The sequence below is a fragment of the Fukomys damarensis genome, unplaced genomic scaffold (assembly GCF_012274545.1).
Source record: "Fukomys damarensis isolate Sample0158 unplaced genomic scaffold, DMR_v1.0_HiC HiC_scaffold_23, whole genome shotgun sequence".
Taxonomy (NCBI): Eukaryota; Metazoa; Chordata; class Mammalia; order Rodentia; family Bathyergidae; genus Fukomys; species Fukomys damarensis.
In genome coordinates this window covers 16,203,254-16,218,484 of record NW_022900935.1, presented here as the reverse complement: position 1 = coordinate 16,218,484, position 15,231 = coordinate 16,203,254, and the positions used below count along the sequence as shown (strand labels likewise).

At 40.7% G+C, this 15,231-nt stretch overlaps 1 protein-coding gene across 4 annotated transcripts in view; it reads right to left on the bottom strand.

The window, feature by feature from the left end:
* LOC104860439 (U5 small nuclear ribonucleoprotein 40 kDa protein) overlaps positions 1-15,231 on the bottom strand; it is a 93,727-nt gene that overhangs the window by 66,927 nt on the left and 11,569 nt on the right. For all 4 annotated transcript variants that reach the window (XR_002025257.1, XM_019207125.1, XM_019207126.2 and 1 more), the window contains exons 5-6: positions 6,225-6,347; positions 1,528-1,648 (exon numbers count right to left, since the gene is read on the bottom strand). Coding sequence is in view for 3 of the 4 variants with exons in the window: in XM_019207125.1 (XP_019062670.1) it covers positions 1,528-1,648; positions 6,225-6,347 (244 nt within the window). In the remaining variant the exon portion in view is untranslated. The remainder of the gene's footprint in view (positions 1-1,527; positions 1,649-6,224; positions 6,348-15,231) is intronic.

The window sequence follows — 15,231 nt, the reverse complement described above, 5'->3', positions numbered from 1 at the left end:
ATATATTATTTGTTTGTTTGTTTGTTTTGAGACAGGGTTTCACTATGTAGTTGAGACTGACCTGGAACTAACTATGTAGCTCAGGCTGGTCTCAAACTCAAAGTGATCTTCCTGCCTTGGCCTCCCGAGTTCGGGGATTACAGGCGCAGGCGTGTGCCACCACACCTGGCTATCCAACAAATATTTACTGAGCATCCACTGAATTTCCAGGAACTATTTTTGTTTCAAGGTGTCAGTGAGTACATTTTTATTCCTGATAAGCTGTGAGTTTTCTAACCTCCCCCAATATTAAGCACATAATTGCACAAATTACTTTCTTGTTTTGCTTTAGTAAATCTACCTTCCCATCAAAAACAAGAGAAAAGGGGCTGGGGATTTAGCTCAGTGATTCTGCCGCCTGCCTTGCAAACACAAGGACCTGAGTTCGATCCCCAGTACCAAAAACAAACAAAAAACAAAAACAAGAGAAAGGGGAAGAGCATATGTTTGTATAAATCCATAATGTTGATTTTTGTTTTTTATATTGGGAATTAAAGCTAGGGTTTTATGTATGATTGGTAAGCACTATGCCACTGAACTACATCCCCAACCCATGGAGTGCTGGTATTTTAATGAGGTCCTTGGCTCACACCAATGCTTTTCAAGTGGGGAAGGAAGACATACTGGTCTACTCATCATCCAAACATTGTACTCTCTGAAAATGCTTGAAAACTGCCTTCAGCAGACGACAGGACTCTTAATTTTCCCTTTAATCTAACCAGTTGTATTTTGCTTGGATTCACTGCATAGCAGAGCTGAGATGAGGCCTTAAAGGCAACTCACTTCCTAATTTTAACCATGTAGAAATTGATGTCCAGGGAAGAAAGGCTCCAAGTTTGTTCAGGACTACATGACACCAGAATCCTGGATTGTGGATCATCTTCTTTAAAGCTTTTCCCATTATGTCATGTTCTCCTATTTGTCTGGAAGAATCTGTGGGCCACCCCTGACTCTTTCCTTGGACTCTGATTTATCTTGGTACACATTTTTCCCCCTTGTTTTTGTGGTGCTGGGGATCAAACTCATGGCCTTGAACATGCTAGATACTCTAATGCTGAACCACAGCACAGGCTCTCTCCCCTCCAATTTTTTTGGGGGTGGTAACCAGGGATCAAACTTGGGTCCTTGCACTTGAGAGGCAGGTGGTGGAACCACTGAGCTATATCCCCGGCAGGACCTAGCACTTTTGATGCAGGCAGCAGCACCATCTCCCTTCCATTTTTCTTTGGCGGGGGTACCAGGGATCAAACTGGGGTCCTTGCGCTTGCGAGATAGGCATTGGGACCACTGAGCTAAATCTCCAGCTTTCCTCTCCATTTTTTTTTTTTGGAACTGGAGATCGAACTCGGGACCTTGCACTTAAGAAGCCGGTGGAACCACTGAGCTAAATCCCTGGCCCCTTCCTCTCCATTTTTAACACACAGTACACACTTTTCTTAATTATTCACAGAAAATGGACACTAGAAAGACATTCCTCTCCAAAGTTACCTGTATTATCCATTGCATTGGACAAGAGATAAGAACCCTCAGAACTTAAACTCAGACCAGTCACTGAATCTGCATGGCCTCTCATGGTGTAGGTTAGCTTGTTTTGGCGTAGGTCCCAGACCTGTGAAAACAAAAAAGTACTCCTAGAAATCAAATTGAGAAATAGCAGAGAAACACAATTACTCAGGAATCAACTGCCTGGAGAAATTGGTTCTCTTTAAATATGGCTCTGAGTCAAATATTACTTTACCACCAAATATTGGATTTTTGTCAAAGAGGAAAAAAACTCGTCTTTCTAAGAAGGGAAGCAAAGTGACTATGTTTAACTGGGAAGATATAAACTAATTATCAAATATTAAGATGAAGTTTAATTAAAAATAACTTAGCCAAGCATGGTGGTATATACCTATGATCCCAGCACTCTGAAAAGCTAACAAAGGGGGATTTCAAGTTTGAACCTAGCTTGGAAACTCAGTGACTTAGCAAAAGCTTATCTCAAAATAAAAAATAAACTAAGGCAGAGTTTTTTTTTGTACTGGGAATCAAAATTAAGACCTTGTGCTTGCCAGGCAGGAGCTGTGCCACTAAATTATATGCTGGGCCTGTGAAAGAGTGTTTTGATCCCACCATTTCGGAAGATGAGACAAGAGGATCATCACTGGTCTGAGGCCAGCCTGGACTACCCAGTAAATTCAAAGCAATCCGAGGCTACCATACAAAACCCTGTCTCAAAAAAATCCCAAAATCAAAAAACCAAAAAAATTTTAGATACAATTTATTTTCAAATCATTACAAAATGTGGTAGGCATTAAAGAAAAGGAAAAACAAGCCAGGCATAGTGATACACACTTCTGATATCAGCACTCAGAAGGCCAAGATAGGAGGATCACTAGAAGTTTGAGGCCAGCCTGGGCAACACAGTGAGACCTTGTCTCAAGAGAGGGGGGAAAAAATAAATAAAATAAAAAGATTGAACAGTAATTCTTATTAGCTACCACAAAGAAATTACTAGAATTACATTAAAAATTATGTAATGAGAAGACACAATTATTTACATGTAAAATTGTGTAACAGTATAATATGCAAAATTCTGATGCTTAAGATTTTTCTTTTCTTTTTGGTACCAGGGATAGAACTCGGGTCCTTGGGCTTGTGAGGCAGGTGGCAGAACCACTGAGCTAAATCCCCAGTCCTTAAGATTTTTCATTAATTTATTGTTTTGGCTTTTTGATCTCACTATGTAACCGAAGCTGGCCTTGAACTTACAGCAATCCTCCTGCCTCAGCCTAGTGAATGCTGGTATTATAGATGTACACCACCATGCCCAGTCAAGATTTTTCATTTAATGTTACAATAGAATTATACATATAAACAGCATTATGTATGTGTATACACACACACATGCCATGGGGAAGTATATTTATTCCAAGAAAAGTAAATCTACTACTGCATGTATAGGAAGGTAAGGTAAACAGTTTAGCTAAAAACAACGTATATATCAAATAGAGAAAAGAGGTGGTTTATTAAATTATTGTTCAGAAGCACATTGGAATACTGAGTTCTAACACAGAAGCCAGCATGGCAGGGTGGAAGAGGAGGTTTAGGGTCAGAATGAATGGGAGTTATGTGGCACTGGGCTTGCCAACCCTTTGTGATGCTCTCCTAGAAGATAGGGATAACATTTACTTCTCATGGCTGTTACAAGGATTACAGATAAGAATGCTTAGTATATACCTGGCACATGGCAGGCCTTCTATAACTGGCAGCTATTATTAAACAGTTCCTAAAAATAATTCTGAAGGCTAAACTCAAAAATATTTACATAATGTGCTATTAAGCTAAGAAGGAAAACACTTATATTTATATAAACTGCAACTATACAAAATATAAACATTAACACTGACATAAACAGTATGGATGTCACGTGGAAAAAGAGTAACAATTCTGTGAAGGTCACTGGTACACAAAGTTTCTCCCAAATTTTATTTAATATTCATGTAATTTTTCTAAGTGAATAAAAATTTTGTTGTCCGCTAAAGCAAGGTACTTCCCCTAACCCAGATGTTAGGTACCTATGATATGCCAGAGCTGTACATAAGGCAGACAACTCTACTTTTTCTATCAACAACCCATTCACATGTGGAGCTCAACACACTTTATATATGATCATATTTTTTTGGTCAGGACGTTTGCTGCCTCACTCATCAGGAGAACCTGAGATAGCTGACACTGACAGAGAAGGTACTACTGAAATCTTTAGCTTAGTAACAAGCAGGATAGAGTATGCTATGCCACCAATCCCAACACTTATGTGCTATTTCCAGACTTTTTTCCTAGAGGCCTGCATTTCTGGTCTGTGTAGGGCCAAAGAGTTTCTGGGATTTCCCACAGAAAGAGTAACTACAACACTTATTTAAGCAAAGAATTTTGCAAATGTCCCAATCAGCTGTTCAATGAACATTTGGGCATTTGATTAGCGGCAGGCACTGCTGGTGATTAAAAAAAGACAGAGACTCTGCTCTTAAGGAGCATTCATTCTAGAAAAGAAAACAGACATGTAAACAAGTATTGAGAGGCCTATATAAGGTTCAGCAGTAGAGACAATGAGGATTAACTCACTTGTGGAACAGGGATAAGAGTGAGAAAGGGAAGCATTCACAAAGAATAAAGCACCTACAGAAGTTAGGGAAGGGGGAGGAGATATATTTTAGACAAAGTGGAACTGCACTTCCAGGCAAAGAAGATGTGTGAAAGCACATGATAAAATTACTAGATTGCAGGGACTTGAGCACAGAAAGGGCAGCAGATGAGGCTTGAGGGGTATGTAGGCAGACGCCACTCATAAGTGGTTCTCCACGCTCGGGTTGGACTTTAACTAGGAAGTTACAGAAGGGTTCAGAGCAGAGGAATGAGTCACGTAGATCTGCATTCTGGAAAGACTTTTCTGGCCTAGACAATCGAAGAGGTAAGACCAAAGAGTAGGAAACCAAAAGCATCTGTTTTATCCCTTTAACCACTACATTAAAAAACAGAATAAAAATTTAAAAAGGAACAATAACAACCTTCCAACTAAACTCCCATCCTACCCAGAGCTCAGGTTTACACAAAACACCAAAGGACTGCCAGCCAGACCTTCAAACCCTCAAGCAGGAACACATTTTTTTTTTCATTTTTCTCTGACTTCCCAACTCTAACACTAGGAAGAAACCCCCCAGAGACTAGCAGGAACAGCGTATCTGCACAAAAAAGGGAGTCCCATTCCCTATTTTCTTTCTTTTTGAAGAACAGGCAGTGCTAGCTGAGAAGCAAACAAGAGTCAGGCTTTTACTTATACTTTGATGCTGGGACTCAAACCAGGCCTTATGCGTGCTAAAAAAGTGCTCTACCTCTGAGCTATTCCTCCAGACTGAGAACAGGCGCTTTGAGGAGCACCTCTTAACGTGGTGAGGCATTACGGCGATTTGTTAGACAAGTGCTCGAGACTGGTGAGCTCTTAGGTGCTTCAAAGTTAACCTGCTAATTGAGCAGAGGCAACAAGAGAGTGGAGAGATTATCAGTCCTCTAGAGAGAGTGCTCTGATCCAGGTTCTACCACTGACTGACAATGTTATCTTGGCCATATCTCTTACCCTCTTGGAACCTTACCTTAGACATCTGTAAAATAAGAGGGATGGACCAAGTGTTTAAGGTCTCAATCAGGTTTGACATTCTTTGCATCTGATTGAAAAGGAACCCCTCTTTTGCACGTTTAAAGAAAGTTATAAGGTCTGAGGATAATTAGAAGTGCTTCTGGGTAGAAGGGAAATTACTCTCCCCTAAGCATGTAATGACAAGGTATTTTTAAACCTGAAAAAACTCAATTTTAACAAGCTCTCATATCTGTCCAGCATATCTCTTACTTATAGAAGGGCAAAAATGGAGACAAATAACAGCAGCAACCTAATTTCAAATATTCTGTTAACTGCTGCTGCTGGAAAATAATCCAAAATCTGAAGGATCCTCATACTTGATAACCTTTCTTTTTTTAAAAAATGGTACTGGTGATCAAACCCAGAGTGTTACAGGTGATCAAACCCAGAGTGTTACATGCCAGGCAATGGTGCCATACCACTGAGCACTGGGTACCACTGACCCAACACCAGACACATTGCTTTTGATCTGGAAATGTATTCTAAGGAAACAAGAAATAATGTTATTTATTTATTTATTTGGGGATAAGGGGACTGAACTCGGGATCCTGTGCTTGCACAGCAGGCACGGTGCCACTGAACTAAATCCCAGGCCCCTATTAATTCATTTTTAGAAAAGTTTAGAAAACATCTTTCTATAGTATCTATAAGAAATACCTTGGGAGATGAAAGCAGAGAATCACAAATCGATTTACTACTATCTCATTAGACCAAGACAGTTAAAAAAAAGATTTTAAGTGTCTTTAAGCAGGGAAAGAAACACTCTGTTTTTAATACAGTCCCTCACCCAAGGATTTCACAAATCGTATTAACTGCCTAGTCCTATGGCATTTGTATGAGGTACCATGCAACCTTTGAGGCAGATGAAGATAGGAGAGAAGGAAAATTTCAAATTACTATCCTTTCAGGTAGTTTTAAGTGCCAAGCTCCCACAATCTTAGAAGTCTGCAAAGATTTGCTTCAGTGATTGTATATAGGCGAAAGGCAACTGTATCATATACAAACGTACCTTGATATCATTGTCTATTCCACCAGAGATAATCTGATCACTTGTGTCATTAAAGGTCACAGCTAACACCTGGTACGTATTTTGAAATGTTTGGATGGCTGCTTTCTTCCGGATGTCCCAAAGCTGAAGAAGAAGCACGGGTAGTCTATCAGTTAACGTCACTTTAAGAAACAATCACAGTATACTCCTGAATTCAAGGACTGTATATCTCCAATAGGAACCTCATTCAGAAACTTTCCTGCACATCTAGTAATACATGGTGAAAAATGACTCCAATTTTGTCAATGTATTTGAAAGTTTATGACTTTTCTCTTGCCTCAGTCTCCTGAGTAGCTGGAACTATAGGTTTATGCCACTGTGCTTTGCTCAGACTCCTCTGTTAAAGTATGAATAAAACACGTTTCGTCCCAGCTACTCAGAATGCTGAGGCAGGAAGAATGGAAGAGCCCAGGACTTTGAGGACACTATCTTTTTTTTTCGCCCAGAGTCTTGCAACGTAGTTCAGGCTAGCCTCTATCTCTAATTCATGGCAGTCTTCCTGTTTCAGCCTCTCAAGTGCCGCAATTACAGGTGTATGCTACTGTGCCTGGCTGAGATGCTGTTTTTAAAAAACCCCAAAATAACCAGGCATGGTGGTATATACCTATAATCCCACCACTTGGGAGATTAAGGCAGGAGAATTAAAAATTATGAGGCCAAGGGCCAGGGATTTAGCTCAGCGGTTCGGTGGCCTGCCTCACAAGCGCAAGGACCCAAGTTCTATCCCCGGTACCAAAAAACAAAACAAAACAAAAAAACACAAAACTAGACCATTGTTTTTCAAACTGTAGATCAGGCTCATTAGCAGCTGTAATGTACATTTTTAAAAAGTGGGAAAATCAGTGAAAATGACAACAGGAAATGTCCAAAGCCTGTCTCTTCACAAAGGCAATGAACTGGGCCGGGGATTAGCTCAGCGGTTCGGTGGCCTGCCTTGCAAGCGCAAGGACCCGAGTTCAATCTCTGGTACCAAAAAAAAAAAAAAAAAAAAAAGAAAAGAAAAGAAAAGAAAAGAAAAGAAAAGAAAAGAAAAAAAACAAAGGCAATGAACTAGTGCAAAAAAAAAAAAAAATCAGAATCAACTTATCAGAATTAACAACTGAACTGAAAGGTAAGAGCATAAAAACACAAAGAGCACTCAAGATCCAGTAAGAGATCTCTGGAGTATTTCAGCCTACTCCAGCTCTGACCTCTGCTCACCTAGGGCTCTGAAGACAGCAACCCACATTCTCAGTACAGCTTCCTTACTGGCAGGAGCAGAAGGACCTTATTCTTTATTCTCAAGGAATTAGGAGGGCTGTGAATAGCTCAGTGGGGCAGTGCCTGCCTGGCAAGTGTGAGGCCCTGAGTTCAATTCCTGATACTGAGGGGAAAAAAAAAGACTTACAGCTATGGACTTTTTTTTTACCTAGGGGCTCTCCAAAGGATAAGCTCAATGGGTTACATTCATTTTGCCTACCCTGGAATCCTTAAAAACATTTAAAGGCAAAAGCCTTTGCCTCTGCTGCCTGGGGCAAGGACTAATAGAGCAAAGAGGGTAACCAAAAATCTTGGAAGGAAAAGCTGGAGTAGAGTTTGGGGGATATCCCTGGGAATCTAGAGAGCCACTTATGGGCTCAGAAAAGACCTAAGAAGCCTTAAGCTCTCACCTCTGGTTTACTTTCAGTGTCTGTACAAGCTCAAAGTGAAGAATAATGTGGAACTGCAAACTGTTGGCCAACTGAAGGTAGGCAGGGCCTAACAAAATCAAGTACAAAGACTTGCAGAAATGCTGTTCTTCGTCAATCAACAGCTGACCACAAAGCTAGGAGAACAAGATCTCAGTAGAAAAACAGGGCAAAGAAGATAGACTTTACAAAATTAGTTCAAAAAGTCACTAAATATAACTGGGTGCAGTGGAGCAACCCTGTAGTCCCAGATACTCAGGAGGTAACCAGGCTGGGCAATATGGTGAAACTGTCTTTAAAAAAAAAAAAAAAAATCACTAAACAATGTCTACAAGTCACAACAGTAAAACTCTTGGTACATGCCTACTTTTCCACAAAAATTATGAGGTATGCAAATAAAGTCTTTTTGACAATGATGCTGGACAACTGGATAACCAAAACAAAAGAATGAAGCTATGAGCCAGGTGTGCTGGTGTATGCTTGTAATCTCACCACTATGAGAGGCTGATGCAGGAGAATCTACAGATCTGAGCCTAGCGTGAGCAAGTCAGTGAGACTCTGTTCTCAAAATAAAAAATTTTTTTCTGGTACCGGTGATGGAACTTAGGGCCTTGTGCTTTCTAGGCAGGCATGGCACCAGTGAGCTAAATCTCTGGCTCTCAAAATTAAAAATTAAAAAACAGGGATTTAGTCCAGTGCAAAAGCTGTGTGGTTCAATCTCCAGCATCTCCTACCCACAAAAAGAACGAAACAGGGCCAAGGATGTAGGTCAGTGGCACTGTGTCTCGCTAGCCAAGCCCAAGGTCCTGAGTCTGATTCCCCAGTACCAAAAATAAAAACAAAAAAAGAATGAAGCTAGGCTGGGAATGTGGTAATTACCTAGCATGTGCAAGGCCCTGAGTTTTGTGTGTGTGGGGATCCCTACCTTACATGATATGTAAAATTAACGACAAGGTTGAAAAAATTGTAACAGCCAAAACTATAGAAACTCTTAGAATAGGGGAGGGAAGAGATGAATGCCAAATCACTATTTGTTTATCCATCACCCATGGATGAAAGTTTGGGTTGCTTCCATCTTTTGGGTATTAGGATTAATGATGCTAAAAACATGTACAAATTTCTACGTGAATAATACATGTTTTCATTTTCTGAATACTGATCTTTCGCAAAGGTAAAAGGGACCAAGAGATGGAGGGAACAGGAAGGAAGGGGAATAGAAATAAAAGGAATTAAAGCCAGGTGTGGTGGTGCACATCTGTAATCCCAGCACTCGGGAGGCTGAGGCAGGAGGATCTCTGTGAGTTCGAGACCAGCCTGGGCTACATAGTGAGCTCCAGGTCAGTCTCAACTACGTAGTGAGACCCCACCTCAACCCCCCAAAGAAAACCCCAAAACAAACAAACAAAAAAACAACAAAAAACCCAACAACAAATAAGAATTTCAACATTTCTCTTAAGATATTATCCTCAAAAGCCGGGGATTTGGCTCAGTGGTTCTGCACCCTGCCTCGCAAGTGCAAGGGCCCAAGTTCAATCCTCGGTACCACAAAAACAAAAACGTCAAAAAGAAAAAGAAAAAGATATTATCCTCAAACAAATGAAAACAGAATGTTCAACCCCAAATTCGTTTCTTAATGTTCACAGCAGCAGCACTCCTAAGTTAAAAAGAGGAAATATCAGGGTGCTGCATCACATGCCTATAATCCCAACAGTTTGGAGGGTGAGGTAGGAGGATCATCTGACCTCAGGAGTTTGAGAACCCTCCAAAAAAGTAGAAATGACACAAAGATCCATCAGCTGATGAGAGGATAAAAAAAGTGTGTGATATACATCCACACAATGGAATTATTTAGCCACAAAAAAGTAAAAGCCACAAAAGGATACATATTGTATGATTTTAAATTGGTTTTTTTTTTTTTTGAGACAGGGTCTCATTATGTAGCCCAGGCTGGCCTTGAACTCTCCCAAGTGCTGGGATTACAGGTGTGCACCATCATGTCCAGTGATTTTACTTTTATGAAAGGCCTAGAACAGGCAAACCACAAAGACAAAAAATAGGGAACTGACTTGAAGAATGCCAGAAAATCAGCAGCAAAATAAAGATCAGAATTTAGTATTATCAGTTTTATTTATGTCATCATTGTACCAAACTAAAAGTATTAAGGTGTGGGTACTAATTTTAGTTACTAAATATGCTCATTTAAAAATTTAACACAAACACACAGAATATATTTTTTTGTGGTGCTGGGGATTTGCAGGGCCTCGTTCAAGCTAAGCAACTGCTCTACATTCCCGAACCACATACAGTGGACCCTCGAGTTATGACCACATTTTAGTTTTAACTTATAACCTAAGTCTTGAGTTACAACCTGAATGCTGGCCACCTGTGTGGTTGTAAAGACTCAGGATGTCAGAAAAGCCTATGTAAGCATACACAACCATCAGCCTGAGCCCAGGTGCACATGATTGTGGATCTAATTTCAGCCAGTGCTTTATATAATTGCTGATTACTGCTATCAAAATGGGCCCCGAAAAGCTAGGAAAGAAGCTGACAGAAAGGTAAAGAAAGCAATCACAATGAAAAAGAAGATAAAAATTATGGAGAAATATGAGAGTGGCATTCGTATGACTACCTCGCTAATATGTACAGTATGTTGAAATCCACCCTCTTGATAATTTACAGAGAAAAGATCTCTATGAGGGCTCTTTTGCTCTACCGCTGACATGCCATCCAGACTGAGGAAGACCCTGAAACTTCGGGCTATGTGAGGCAGGGCCACATGAGCCATGGCCACGGCCCCAATGGCAAGCTCTGGAAGCACCCAAGAGGCTGGGGTAATGCTGGTGGCATACATCACCACAGGATCACCTTGGACAAGTATCACCCAGGTTACTTTGGCAAGGTTGGTATGAGGCATTACCACTTAAAGAGAAACCAGAGCTTCTGCCCAACTGTCAACCTTGATAAATTGCAGACAGTGGTCAGTGAGCAGACCCAAGTAAATGCTGCCAAAACCAAGACGGGAGTAGCTCCCATCATTGATGTAGTACGATTGGGCTACAACAAAGTTCTGGGGAAAGGAAAGCTCCAAAGCTGCCTGTCATCATGAAGGCCAAATTCTTCAGCAGAAGATTAAGGGTGTGTGGGAGGGGGCTGTGTCCTGTGGCTTCAAGCCACAAATGGTTAATAAAGAGATTCATATAAAGAAGGTAGGGTTGCTAAAGGTGTTAACTCAAATTAGTAAGTCACAATCAATAGTGTTAGACAAGGTAGAAAAGCTAATATTAGTATGGATAAATGAAAGGCAGATGGAAGTTTACAGCCAGCCTGAGTGTATAATTTGTGAAAAAGTTACAGCTATAAATGAAGATCTTGTATAGAATAATCCATCAACAAGTGATAATGCTGAAACATTTCATGCCAGTTAGGTGGTTTCACAATTTTGAAGTGAGAACTGGGGTTTATAGCGTAACTAGGCATGGTGAAGTAGCCAGTGCTGATAAAAGGGCTGATGAAAATTACATCACCACTTTGAAAACACTGACACAGAGATATGGCTTTTGCTCTTATCAAATCTTTTTTTTTTTTTTTTTTCATACTGGGGATTGAACTCAGGACCCGGCTTGTAAGACAGGTCCAGAGCCACTGAGCTAAATCCCCAGCGTCTTCAAGTTTTAAACTGTGATGAAAATGGCCTTTTCTGGTAAAAATGCCCAGGAGAACACACATTACCCAATAAGAAAAGGACAGGCTAACCTTTTTGTTATATGCCAATGTGTGTGGGGACCTCAAGATAAAGCCTCTCTTGGTTTATCAATGAGACCCATAGAATATTCAGAAAATACAGTCATAAATAGGCTAGGGGTCATGTGGAGATCTAATGCAAAAGCCTGGGTAACAAGAGTATTTTTTCTTGAGTGGATCCAGGGAGGCTTTCTGCCCTACTGCAAAGACATATGCAGAGGGCAAAGGTTTACCACTCAAGGCTCTCCTCATCATGGACAATGCTCCTGCTCACCTACAAAATTTGGAAGAATTGGCTGAAGAATTTCCATGGCTCTGAGTCAAGTTCCATCACCAATACAATTCTACTGCAGCCTATGGACCAGAAGGGATAACTAATTTTAACAAGCCATACACCAAGGAGCCATTTTTTTCCCCCAAGGAACTATTTTTGAAGTGTTTCCAGATGGTCTCAGATACAGCTTTATCCCTTAAAGAGTTCTGGAAGGGAAATTACAACATCCTTTCCTGTGAGAGATTAAATGTGAAATCCTGAGTTAATGTCTCTCTTAGGACACTGAGATCCGCCTATACACAGGAGAGAGACTTTGAAGGCTGTGTAGAGGAGCCTGAGCCTTCAACTGACCCTGTGCTTGATGACACTGTCACTACAGCAGAGTCCATGGGCTGCAGGTAGATGGTGATGTTGAGGAACTGGTGGAGGAACACTCAGAGGAACTGTCTACAGAGGACTTCAGCAACTTCTGGCTGAGCAGCAGAGAAGGGCAGCTGGGGAGCTTTCAGAAGAGGAGGGGGAGTAGCAACAACCACTGCAGCAAAGTTCTTCTGAAATAAAGGAAATTTTAAAAAAAAGGAAATCCTGAAAGAATGGAGAGAGCCACAAATATTACAGAGAAGACCCACAGACAGAGAAAAAACCAATCATTGCATTCACTTGCTTAATGACAATGCCATGTCATACTATAGAGCAGTGTTAAGGAAAACACAAAAACAGACCTTAGACCACTTTTTAGTTCTGAAAAGGCTGAGACCTAGTGAGCCAGAAGCAGGTGCTAGGGGGCTACAGACACTCCCAAGGAGAGAAAGCACACCATAGAGCCACATTCCTGATGTTCTTATGAAAGGGGGCTCTCCTTCCAAACAAAAACTACTTTCCACTTCATCCTTCCTTCCTGCAAGCCAAAGATGCCAACTTTTTTTTTTTTTTTTTTTTTTTTGAGACAGGGTCTCACTATGGAGTCGAGACTGCCCTGGAACTCACTGTGTAGCCCAGGCTGGTCTCAAACTTGCAGCGATCCTGCCTCAGTCTCCGGAGTGTTGGGATTACAGGTATGCGCCACCAAGCCCAGCTAGAGATGTCAACTTGAATGGTGAGTACAGTATGAAATTGTTGTTTCTGGTAAACTAGGCACATTTTATAACTTTTTGGTGAATACACTAGAAAAATTATTGGGGTTTCTGATAAATCATACACATTATACAACCCTTTTTATTATGAAAAGGTTAGTGTGCTGGGGATTTAGCTTAGTGGTTCTGCTGCCTGCCTCGAAAGCACAAAGTCCCAAGTTCAATCCTCAGTATGAAAAAAAAAAAGGTTAGTTAAAGGGAGTTTTGGGAGGTTCAGAATGAAGAATAGGCATTTCTGTTATTTCTTGTGGATAAAATGGTCTTGACTTACAACCAACTTGAGTTACAACAGTCCTTGTGAACAAATCAAGTTCATAAGTCAAGGGTCAACTGTACACCCACATATAAAGGTTGCCTGATGCATAAATGGTAGAGGAGGAAAAAAGATGATTAACTATAACAACTCTTCAACTCCATACTCAACTATAGGTAAGCAATTTAGTTGTACTTAGCTCTACATTTTTAGAGCTACAATTACATTTTGGGTACTATAGAGAGTGTTCAGACATGTTTTAGCAAATGACTGATAGACTTAAAAAGATGAACCATGAAGAAATATTTTTCATTCAGAAGAGAAAGACTATAGGGTAACTGTGTTCCAAGTTTTCAAGGGCTGTCATCAAAAAGGAATCAGTCATAGAATATTAGAAAAGGCTTAATGAATTTAAATTGAGTCATGGAGTCAAAAGCAGAGTTTGAAAAGGAGGACCTAGGTCAAGATGCCTCTCCTTGCGATTGTCATAGCTTAGGATGAAAAGCAGTTCCTAGCTGATTCAAGGAAACAAACTAAAAAGGCTTAGGTTGTTACTCAGATAAATGGTCCAAAAGAATGCTTCACATGCCCAACTGTGGCTACAGAACCAAGTCTAAACCACTCAGCTTGGAATGCAGGGCTTTGATAATTTGGCTCTCACGTATCTTACAAGCCTCACTAAAATGTCTTAATAGCTGTTTTTTTTGGGGGGGTACTGGGGATCGAACTTGGGTTCTTGCGCTTGCAAGGCAGGCAGCGGAATCACTGAGCTAAATCCCCAGCCCTTAATAGCTGTTTTTATTTGGGTCTTCATTCTAACAGATATGGTAGTCATTTAAAAGTTTGGTTAAAATAACTTAGAATATTTTTTCCAAATATCACTTTTGCGGGGGTGTCATTTGAGGCAGGGTCTCGCTATGTAGTTCAGGTTGGCCTTGTATTTGTTTGTCTAGCAGTTGCCAGGTTGTAGAGTCAATCCCAATATCGTAAAAATGAACTAACTAAAATTAAAACTTGCTGGGTGTGGTGGCACGTGCCTGTAATCCAAGCTGAAGCAGGACTGCCACAAACTCAAGGCCAGCTTGAACTACATAGTGAGATCTTGCCTCAAAAAACAAACGAACAAAAAAACACAGAAGGTTGGATATAAAAAGATTATTTCCTTTCTAAAATCATTTGAGGGCCGGGGATTTAGCTCAGTGGTTCCACTGCCTGCCTCACAAGCACAAGGTCCCAAGTTCAATCCCCGGTACCACTCCCCCCGCAACTAAAAAAATCATTTGAGATGGCCAGAGAGTTAGCTCAGTGGTTCCTGCCACCTGCATTGTAAGTACAAGGTCGTGAGTTTATCCCCATACGAAAAAAAGAAAATTATTTGAGAGTAAATTGCTAATCCCATGTCTCATCACACCTAAACACTTCAGTGTTGTTCCTACAAATCTCTTCGCCTTAGAGCTTACAATGATAACAAACAGTCCACTGCGGCACATGTCCCATAGACTCACCACCACTGCAGGCTCTAAAATACTTTCCCTGTCTTGGTCCTAAAATAGGAGCTTTGGTTCTGTTTGCTGGAAAACAGTATTTAAAGACCAAGACTTGGCCAATGGGTATATTCACTGTTACTGGGATATTACTGCTCCTAAGTCTTCTCAGTGGACAGTTAGGCAATGTACATATACTCAGGCACACTCATGCATGCGTGTGTGTGTGTGTGTGTGTGTGTGTGTGTGTGTGTGTGTGTATATCACACGTTTCTGTATTTCCCTGTATGTTTATATACTGAATATCATGAGTCCACAGTGAATCTTCCAATTCAAATCCAACACCACAAGATTATTTTAGGTTTATACCTTTTTACCTCTTTTTTTGGTACCGGGGATTGAACTCAGGACTT